The 10,850-nt window shown below is 40.7% G+C and overlaps 1 protein-coding gene across 2 annotated transcripts in view; it reads left to right on the top strand.

The window, feature by feature from the left end:
* Positions 1 to 9,053, top strand: part of LOC136843346 (early growth response protein 1-like) — a 60,967-nt gene extending 51,914 nt beyond the window's left edge. For both annotated transcript variants that reach the window (XM_067111639.1, XM_067111638.1), the window contains exon 2: positions 3,624 to 9,053. In XM_067111639.1, coding sequence (XP_066967740.1) covers positions 3,624 to 5,575 — 1,952 coding nt within the window. In that variant the 3' untranslated portion in view covers positions 5,576 to 9,053. The remainder of the gene's footprint in view (positions 1 to 3,623) is intronic.
* Positions 9,054 to 10,850: the final 1,797 nt, after the last annotated feature.

The following is a 10,850-nucleotide window of genomic DNA, read 5'->3' as shown; positions in this document are numbered from 1 at the left end:
ATATATATATATATATATATATATATATATATACAGTATATATATACATATATATACATATATATATACATATACTGTGTATATATATATATATGTGTGTGTGTGTTTGTGTGTGTATGTATGTATATAGGACCTCAAAGATATTTTTCTATAAAACTGATCCACAAGTGCAAATGGAAAGTCGCTACAGTGATTTTGGAGATTCCCTTTGAGTGATTACGATACTCTGAGAAACCTAATCGTTAATTTTGAAATAATGAACAACGATTTCACATAAATTAATTTAATCCAGGTTTAGATACAGTTGTGGGTGTCGGCGGACGACTGTGAGGTAGTAAGGTTTAAAAGGTACGATGTTTTTATCACGATCCTGAGTCAAGGACGGTTGTGAGAATTATTAGTTTTATTACATAAAGAGGTAATTATGATCGTATGTAATGTAATGTAAGTTTTTTTAATATGATAAGGATTATAGTTCAGGGTCTTACGAACTGACTTATTCTTGGTTATTTTTTGATGGGAAAATTATGTTTCTTTTTATCATTTTATGTCATAATATCTGAAGTGAAACGTAACATTGCTATTAGCTCAGTCCCAATTTTAATCTTACTCAGAGTACATACTGTAAACTCTCATGCACAAACACTTGGGTCCAATACTTGCTCCTGTTTTGCATTTTTAAGTAACTTTGGCCGGGGTGCCCTTGGCCAGGAGTAAACGACGATTGCGAAAGAAATTGTTGGAAATGTCGCGGCATTCTGCCAATTAAAGGAAAGGACATTTCAGGCATTTTAGCACCGTCACCCTCCTGCAGAAAAGCATTTAAGTGTTTAGAGTGTTTTGTAGACACCGGGAAGGCAAAGTGCGTCTCCACTTAATCCAAATATTTTTTTTTTTATTTTTGTAAAACGGTAGGGCAAATAGCATGTCTCAGTTGCCAGATTACGCCGGCGAAACGCCCAGGAACTCGCATTCAGTTGCTTTCAAAGGTTCAAAGTATGCGGCTTTTGGCAACGCTGAATTGTAACCCAGGGTCACTTTATGTAAATCACCCGGTGTTCGCACTGTTATTTGCGTGCTATTTTGGCATTTGTACTCTTCGTAAGCACTTTATTTCTTAACGCATTCTCTTCTTCGAAATTTGTCTAGTCATTTTTTAGATTTTTGTGGGTGTGAGTTCTCGCGAGTCGTTAATAAGGACGCAGACGCTTTTGCTTGAAATTCTAAACGCCGAAGATGCTGGATGCTAGATGCTCTCCCTTCTGAAGTCTTTTGCGAGTACTTTTACTACGGCCCGCGTACTTGTCATTGACTTCCCTGAACAGTGGGTGCGTCTCTAGTTGTGTTACGGTATAGAGCCTACAATTCCAGAGGCCTGCAAGGGATTTTCGACCTACGATGACTGAAGCGCCGCTTTTTTTTTGTCTGGTTAAAAAAAAAGGAGAGAGAGAGAGAGAGAGAGAGAGAGAGAGAGAGAGAGAGAGAAAAGGGGGACCGCAATCTCAGTGGACAAGCGACCATTATATTATTGTCACGGAACACTGAATGGCCACGATTCGTTCGTTTCATTCACCAACTGAGGCACGTGACATGACAGCAGAAGGTCAGTAGTGGCTGGCTGGACCTACTAAAAAAAAAAAAACTGCATTAGAGATGGGGGTTTTAGGAAGAGGGTGGGAGGTGAGAGGAAGTGCCTCTTACTTAATCAAAAGTGAGAACATACTGCAAGTGGAGGAGGGAGAGGAGGAAGAGGTATATGGGTGAGAGAGAGAGAGAGAGAGAGAGAGAGAGAGAGAGAGAGAGAGAGCTTAAAGTAGACTTCCTGTTTGCCGCCTATGAACTGAGGACGACTCTAAGGACTCATATCTTCCTCAACGTTGTTTCATCCTTGAATTTAAGACACAAAGTTCAAGGAGACATTCATTATGAAAGCTGTAATTGTATTTATGAGGACTTGTTTTTTTTGGCTAAAAGTATTTATTTACTTTGACCAGGACCCTGCAAGGTGCATGCATTATCAAACCGTTCTAGCGGAACACTTTTTACGTGGAGGAATTCCATGACCACCGGAAGTCTAGCCAGACAGTTCTAGATGCAACTATGGGGTTTAATGAGGCTGAAAATATGCACGATGAGGGTAGCTGTGTTCCCCATTCCAGCCGCTTGAATTTGCATCACTTGAGCTATATTTCATTTTTGCCATCGTCTCGGAAGTTTGAGAGAGAGAGAGAGAGAGAGAGAGAGAGAGAGAGAGAGAGAGAGAGAGAGAGAGAGAGAGAGAGAGAGAGAGAGAATAATCCTCCTTCACTTCACCCTGAGGGAGAGCTGAGGTCATCGTGGTCCAAAGACCAGTGCCAAGTTATGGAAGAGAGACACGAGGGGAGAGGCGGTGACGAGGGATCAGAGTTCGTAAGGGTGAATATAAAAGGCGCAGAAAGGAAAGTGAGCTTCTATGCTGTCTCCCTCTCCCTCTCTCCCTCTCCCAACACGTGGACTGGTTAATCCAATTGAAAATGGTAATAAAATATGGTTGTGAACAACAGGATAATCACACGTTTCCACCACACACCGAGATCGTCATGGAGCAAGCCGCCCTGAGGGTGACACGGAGCATGAGCACTAAACACATTACAAAATGCTCAAGAGAATGGAGATCCTCGGCAGTGCAGACACACACAAACACACACACACACACGCATACATACATACACGCTGGCACTCACACACGCGCATAAACAGACACTACACATGGCTTCCTTAGGAAATGAAACGACAGAGGGTTGTTAGTGTCTATCAGGTGGCAGACCTTCAGAGGGATTTGAGGGGTGAGGGGAGAGACCGTGAAGAAGGATGAGGGGAAGGGAAGGCACAATGCTCCTAGGAGCGTTTAGGGTGGGTAGGCAGGTGGGTTGAGAGGGGCGCAGAGAGAAAGGTACAACAGCTGGGCGAGAGACCAAGGAAGCGGTGCTACTCATTATTATAGAGTTGGTATGGGTGCTACATGGTAGGTTTGACAGGAAGGGACAGGATGCAAACAATTTTGGCAGGCATTGACCCAGTGCAATACATATGAAAGGAGATGGTTGTTTAACTCGCAACTGTGTATTCAAGAGAGATGGAAACTATTAGTTAACGTCTGCACAGGATAGTTCCAGCTGTTTGTGTCGAAGTATTTACTCAAAGCAGCTTGTGTGGCATGCCACACCGGGAGGATGACATTTACAATAATTGTTGTTATCATTTATAAGCTTGTCATGTGTCATATTTCACGAGCCCCCATTCACCCTCTTCCCCCCTCTAGTCTTCACTGAATCACTTCTAAATTCCTCTCCCTGCTCTTCCTTCAGTATCTTATTTCCTTCAAAATTCTGTACCATTGCTTCAAACATCAGTATCTAATGTCTGAAAAAGTTATGTTATTTATAATGAGCATATAACTTACATAAAGTTTCAACAGTGCTGCATTAACTTTTCTGTCAAAGAAGATTTACAGCTTATAGCAGAGATGTACTTATTCTTTTTCAATGAAATCATAAAGATAATTGACTTAATATCCAATGCAATACACTCATACTCAATACATAGAGAAATTGATAACATTTTCCTTTTTTTTTTGCTTGCAGCCTCGGTGGAGAGTGCAGAGGAGCAGCGCAGCCCGGCGAGCGAGGGGAACCCAGCATCCCCAGCCTCCTTACATCCCCATCAGGAGCAACTTCATCAGCAACAACCTCAGTTGCACCAGCTTCATCACCCTGCTTCCCCTACCTCTCTGCACCATCTTTCCCAGGAGCAGACTCATCTACACACTCAGCAACCTTCTGTAACCCCTATCCCAATTCAGCAAGAGACTGTAAAGCAGGAAGTACCCGATCTTGTTGGCAGCCCTTGCCTTGCATCGCCCGGGGCAGTAGGCAGCCCCTGCGCGTCCCCGGGTGAAAGTGGAGTAGAGAGCGCCATGTTTCCTCATCAGGCAGCTGCACCGGCAGCAACAGCAACCGGAGTGACTGATGCAGACAACCAGACCACTGACAGTCAAAAGTTGCAGTACCGTGGTTCATTTACCACAGCAACACCATCAGGTCTTACGGGTCCTCAGGTTACCACGCCATCTCCTACCACGCTCAATGCTTGGCTCTTCCCAAATCCACATGATAAATCTTCTCTTATCACCCCTTTCCTGGGATTTCTTCAACAGCCCACTACTAGCAGTCAACAGGTATTGCCAGATCCTTCTGTGCCTGTCTCAGGAGGTTTTACAACCCCTGGTGGCTTTGATGACCGGTTGCCTGCTCTTTCTTTGTCTCCTCCTGATCTCTTGTTGCCTTTTGAGCCAATTAAGCAACCTCCCACCTATTCATCATGTTCATCTGCTCCAGTTGTTTCAACCAGTTCCCTTGCTGGGCCACAGCTACAGCAACCAACACAATTATCCATACCTCCACAGCAACAACAACCCCAGCCACAACCACAACAGCCACCACCACAGCCTCAACCACAGCCTCAGCCACAGCCCCAGCCCCAACAACCCCAGCCCCCTCAGCCACAGCCACAACAGCCTCAGCAGCAACAACAGCAACAGCAGCAGCAGCAGCAACAACAGCAACAGCAACAACAACAGCAGCAGCAGCAACAGCAACAGCAGCAGATGGGAGGTGTTGGTCAAACTGTTGTTGCTCAGGTAGATTTCAATCGAGGCATGGTTACTGGTGTAACAAATAAATTCTCATATCCAGTGGGCCAATTCACAACCCAGGTGACTTATGGTAGCCCTATAGGAGAACCTGTTGCTGGACCCTCAGGAGTGGTAGTGCCTAAACAAGAACCCCTTTACCAGGAATCTGCCTCTTTAGCCGAATATAATCAGTCCACTAGTAAAGGGCATGAAATATTGTCCCAGGTGTACCAGCAAAGTCCCTTGCCTTTGAAGTTGCTGCCAGTAAAACCAAGAAAATACCCCAATCGGCCAAGCAAAACCCCTGTTCATGAGAGGCCGTATGCCTGTCCTGTAGAAAACTGTGACAGACGTTTTTCCAGATCTGATGAACTGACAAGACACATCAGGATTCATACGGGTCAAAAACCCTTCCAGTGTCGGATATGTATGAGATCCTTCTCTCGTTCTGACCATCTCACAACACACATTAGAACACACACTGGTGAAAAGCCTTTTTGTTGCGATGTGTGCTCCAGAAAGTTTGCTCGCTCTGATGAAAAGAAGAGACATGCCAAAGTTCACCTCAAACAGAAGCTCAAAAAAGTTAGTGGGAGTTCCCCTAGTGCGCCTCCTCCTCCCAGTAGCAGCTCTAGTAGTAATGTAGCAGCCCTTACAGTTGCTGGAACCAGTGCGCAGCAGCAGCAGCAGCAACAACAACAGCAACAGCAGCAGCAGCAGCAGCAGCAACAACAACAACAGCAGCAGCAGCATCAACAGCAACAGCAGCAGCAAGTGCATTTACAGCAGACTGCTGTTCAGCAGCCTCAGCAGCAGCAGCAGCAGCAGCAGCAGCAGCAGCAATCAGGGCAGCATCAACAGCAGCTGATTGGGTCAGGGGGTGTGGTGGTGACAACTGTGTAAATTTCCAACCACCCTGAATGACTCGTCCTCATTTTCAGTAAGACATTTTTTACAAGCTTTAACTAAGCTTTATGGCTGAGGCCCGACAGAGTGTGTCTCTGTGCTGGGAGGCTAAAGGCAACGGCAGCCTTTCTTTCTCCTCACACCATGATGCCATTCTTAATTTGACTTCATTAACCCATAACTGATAACCACCGTGGGTTGCCGTGGCCAACCCTGGGCGAGACCTGTGCCTGGGCCTCTCCAATAACCACTATTTTTGTATGTTAAAAGTGTGGCAGTGTTGGGCGGATCCCTGGCAGGTGGCAGAAAAGAAACGGAACACTCATACTGTGAGAAAACCTGAAGGCTTACGCAGAGATCGTATTTTTTTTTATCGTGATTGTATTGATGGCGATGATGAAGACCCACCTTGACCTGGTGCCAACCGAGCACTGACCTCTTACCCTGTGTCCTTGTGCCATTATCAGTGTTAACTCACCGTGCCATACCCCCTTTCCCCTCAATGACCTTGTGAACGTCAGTGCCATCATTCCTGGGGGATGGAGGAGTTTTTGAATGACTTGGCACTCCATATCCCCCACCCTAACACGTGCGGCATTGACCCTCACGTGCGAGAAAAAAGAAAAGTCATTGATCAGCTATGGCGTCACTGGTCAGCCGTGATGTCACTGATCAGTCGTGACGTCACTGATCAGATGTGACGTCATCGATCTATAGTGACGTCACTGATCAGGCTGTGCTCCTCACTTGTTGTTTTCTAATATTTGGAATGCCATGTGATGTTACATTGTGATTTGTGTTTGTCATTTATTGTGATCTGTATTGTCAACTTTTTATTTATATTTTTCTACGTGAATTTTACGTCCGGAAATAAAAAGAGAACTATTGAAAAAATAGATGATAATACCAGAGTCGTCAAACTGAATGCCTTTTCTCGCTCTGTCTCCCTCCCTCGGTACTACCGATTCACCTCCCCCTCAAAATTGGGGTAGTGGGTACCCCAATCCAGTCTCTTCAAGACAGGCTGTCTCATATTTTCTCTCTCCTCTTTCACTCTCTCACTCACTTTTTATTTTTTCATCTGCTGGATAGATTTTCAGTCCCCATTTTTAGCATCTCCTAATGCTCTTGTCAGGAGTCACGGTCTGCAAATGTAACTGGATATTTCAGCCGACGGCGTGTGAGATTAAAAGCAAAACAAATTCAGTCTGGTGCTCACCGCGAAAAAGGTGTCGTTATTTCGAATTCCTGGCTGCATGCTTTACGATTGGTCAGCTATTAACTGCCTTAGAATCAGTACTATCAAGTCACAGCTGGGTCCCTGAAATATGCAGGGGAGTACGACCGTGGTTCCTGACCTCAATTTCTGTCGGTGGAGGGTGACGCAAAGTCGGTGGCGAGCTGGAGCTGATTTTCTTTTAGTTTCTTCTGAGAAATGAAGTAAAAGACACAGCGTATGATGATGATGATGATGTTTGTATACTCTATTATATTTTTTGAAAGTGTAAGACACTTGTGTGATGATGCGTGAGAACTGATGTTACCCATGTTAGGATATCTGTTAAGATAAACTGCTTTTCTGTGTGAGAAATGATGAGAATGCTTCGAGATGTGCAAGAGGCTTTTTCGGGTGAATGCAACACGTCATTGTCAAAAGGTGGCTACTTTTAGATTTTTTATTTTTCTCTCTAGATTTTGTTTATTTGATTTGAGAGTTTTTTAAAAAAAGTATTGTTGTTTTGCTACTGCTGAAGGTTGAATGTATAACTGATTTGCCTGTTACTCCCAGATATTTTTGAATGCTGTTGAATCCAATTCATCAGTGTCGCAACTTATTTTTGTATTATGATTTTTTGTCACCAGAAGGAAAATCTTTTGTAAAATTTTTATTATTATTATTATTAACGTTTTAGCTTAAGTTGTAACTATATTTGTTTCTTGTTTGTAAAATGTCTATTCAATGCTTGAAACATGTCTAAAAATATTTTCTAAATGCTTGGAACATGTTTAAGTTATAATGATCTTTGTTTCCCGTTCTGTAAAATATTTGTAACATGCTTGAAACATGATTAAAACACTGTTTGTAAAATGCTTGAAACATGTTTGGGAAAAATGTCGAGAAAATATTCCTCCGCTCGTTATACGACTTTGGACTAACGGTACAAATTCGCCTTATGACTCAAATAGATTGCCTGTGAGTTTTCAAGGAGCGTTTGAAAAAGGTACAGTTGCCTACTGCTGCACTCCTGGGCAATCTCTTCCCTAAATTTAGGTCGCTTAGCTGAATAGAACCGAGGTAAAGAGCTCCTACAATGTCGCCTCATGACTGTCGAGTCATAAGGATTATAATGATCTTGAATGTGATATTTTGCATTATCAAGAGATCCAGGGGTTTTACAAGTATAGGTATGCGCCTTTTTCATGATGCTCCTTTATTCTGTGTACAAATTTCTGTCGATGTATAGAATGTTCGATAAAAAAAAAATGATTATAAGTCCAAGAAATGTAAATTTGTTTTTTCTCTCTATATACATATAAATATATATACTTCACTCCTTTTTTTTAAAGTCTATCTCTCACACTCGCGTGCGTGGTAAAACCCTCTCTCTCTCTCTCTCTCTCTCTCTCTCTCTCTCTCTCTCTCTCTCTCTCTCTCTCTCTCTCTCTCTCTTGTATATTTAAGTATTCTCTAATTCTCAGCGTTTATACGGACGTATTAAATAATAAGAGTTTATAATTGTTCTTGGTATGTATGCTGGAAAGTGATTGTTTTATATGATTTTTTTTCTTCTGCACAAATAGTTTTCAGAGAGATATATTATATATACATATATCATCATTCTCATTTTCATATAGAAGTCACGAATCGCGCTTAGTCATGTATAACCATCTCATCCTTTTTAATGATACATGTATATGTATTTGCAGATACCATACACGTACACGCACATGTATTATTATCAAGATTATTCTCACCTTTGCGAATTTTGCAATAGCGTTTTATTGGGACAATCAGTGTTCAATGTTAATAATGTTAGCCTCAAACATCTGTCCTCTCTCTCTCTCTCTCTCTCTCTCTCTCTCTCTCTCTCTCTCTCTCTCTCTTTCTTTAAGAATGAATGCCGAACTATATCCTGAGTTCAAGACCTATACTACTTTTACCATTAAGTGTTCATTGTTCTCTATCGATTGTGGTGTCTTGTGCTCTGTGACGTCATGAAATGACAACATTGTTTTCTTATTGGTCAGTGAACGAGTGACGTCATCATGACGACTTTTTTCCTATTGGTCAGTGAGTGAATGACGTCATAAATGTTCCTTCATGGATAAAAGTGAATACAATGGTTGTAAGACGATAAAAAAAAATTGTGGAATATTGTTAGCCGAAATCGTTATTTATTTACCAAAAATTTTAAATGTTATAAAGTGTGTATAATATACGTGTAAAATACTAATATAATTTTATGCTGAAATACTTTGTTTTTTATTTGATATCCTGAATATATACTCCTCTTAAGATGTTGTCATGCAGTATTTGAAAAAGAGAATCATGTTGCGGTGAAAGTTTTAAAAACGAAAATTTTCAAAAACCAACACCTTTAACCAATATGTGAAAAAGAAAGTCATGTTAAGGTGAAAATTTAGAGAGAGCAAAAGCTTTAACCAATATGTGAAAAAAAGAGTAATGTTGAAAAAAAACATAATCTTTCTTAAACCAAAACCTTTGAGCAACATGTTAAAAAGAGAGTAATGCTGAGGAAAATATTAAAAAAAAATAACCATTCAAAAACCAAAACTTCTAACCAATATGTGAAAAAGAGTAATGTTAAGGAGAATATCTTAAAAAATGTAACTTCAAAACCAAAACCTTTAACCAATAAATGAGAAAGAGAGTAATGTAGAGGAGAACATTTTTAAAAGCAAAACATTTCAAAAACCAAAACCTTTAACCAACATGTGAAAAAGAAAAAGAGTAATGCTGAAGAGAAAATTTAATAAAAGGAAAACCTTTCAAAAAGCAAAACCTTTAACCAATATGTGAAAGAGAGGGTAATGATGAGGAAATAATTTAAAAAACCAAAGCCTTTCAAAAACCAAAACCTTTAACTAATGTGTGAAAAAGAGTAAGGTTGGGGAGGAAATTTTAGAAAAGCAAAACCTTTAACCAATATGTGAAAGAGAGAGTAATGATGAGGAAATAATTTAAAAACCAAAGCCTTTCAAAAACCAAAAACCTTTAGCCAGTATGTGAAAATAAGTAATGTTGAAGAGAAAACTTTAAATAAAACAAAAATTTAACGAATACGTGAAAAAGAGTAATGTTTAGGAGAACATTTTACAAAAAAAAAAAAAAACTTTAATTAAAATGTGAAAAAGAGTAATGCTTAGGAGAGAAAAATCAAACCTTTAACTAAAATGTGAAAAAGAGTAATGCTTAGAACATTTTACGAAAAAAACTTTAAAATGTGAAAAATAGTAATATTTAGGAGAAAAGTTTATGCAAAAACGAAAACCTTTAACCAAAATGTGAAAAAGGGAGAGTAATGTTGAAGAGGGATTTGATAAACCAAAATCTTTCAAAAACGAAAACCTTTATTCATCTTCAAGCTCTTTTCAAATTCACTGATTAACTCATGAACAGATTAGACAGTGTAGGATTCGGGCTTGAAAAAGAGAACTAAAAATAAGAACAACGCTATTTTGCTTGCCAAAGTATAATTACGGGCTTTCAATAATGTATATATTGGCTAATTGTCCTCTAATTAATTCAGTCATAATACCCCGAATTGATTGAAAATTACCTTAATTAATTGGTCCCCTTCCCTTTGTTATAAACGACCAATCATTAAATGTTCACTATTCCCCCCCCCCCTTTAGTTTTCTGTAAAAGAAAACTATTGAGATGGCTTTGTCTATCCGTCCGCCCTCAGATCTTAAAAACTACTCCGGCTAGAGGGCTGCAAATTGGCATATTGATCATCCAACCTCCAATCATCAAACATACCAAATTGCAGCCCTCTAGCCTCAGTAGTTTTTATCTTATTTAAGGTTAAAAGTTAGCCATGATCGTGCATCTGGCACTGCTATAGGTGCCAACAATGCTAAAAACACAGGCCACCACCTGACCGTAGCTAAGTTTCATGGGCCGCGGTTAAGAGTTTCATGGTCCGTGGCTGAGGCCACCACCGGACCGTGGCTGAGTTTCATTGGCCGCGGCTAAGATTTTCAAGGGCCATGAATGAAAGTTTCATGCAGCATTGTACGCTGTACA

Source organism: Macrobrachium rosenbergii, chromosome 11 (genome assembly GCF_040412425.1).
Source record: "Macrobrachium rosenbergii isolate ZJJX-2024 chromosome 11, ASM4041242v1, whole genome shotgun sequence".
NCBI lineage: Eukaryota > Metazoa > Arthropoda > Malacostraca > Decapoda > Palaemonidae > Macrobrachium > Macrobrachium rosenbergii.
Note: the sequence above shows the minus strand (reverse complement) of the source record. Positions and strands in the feature narration are given on the sequence as shown.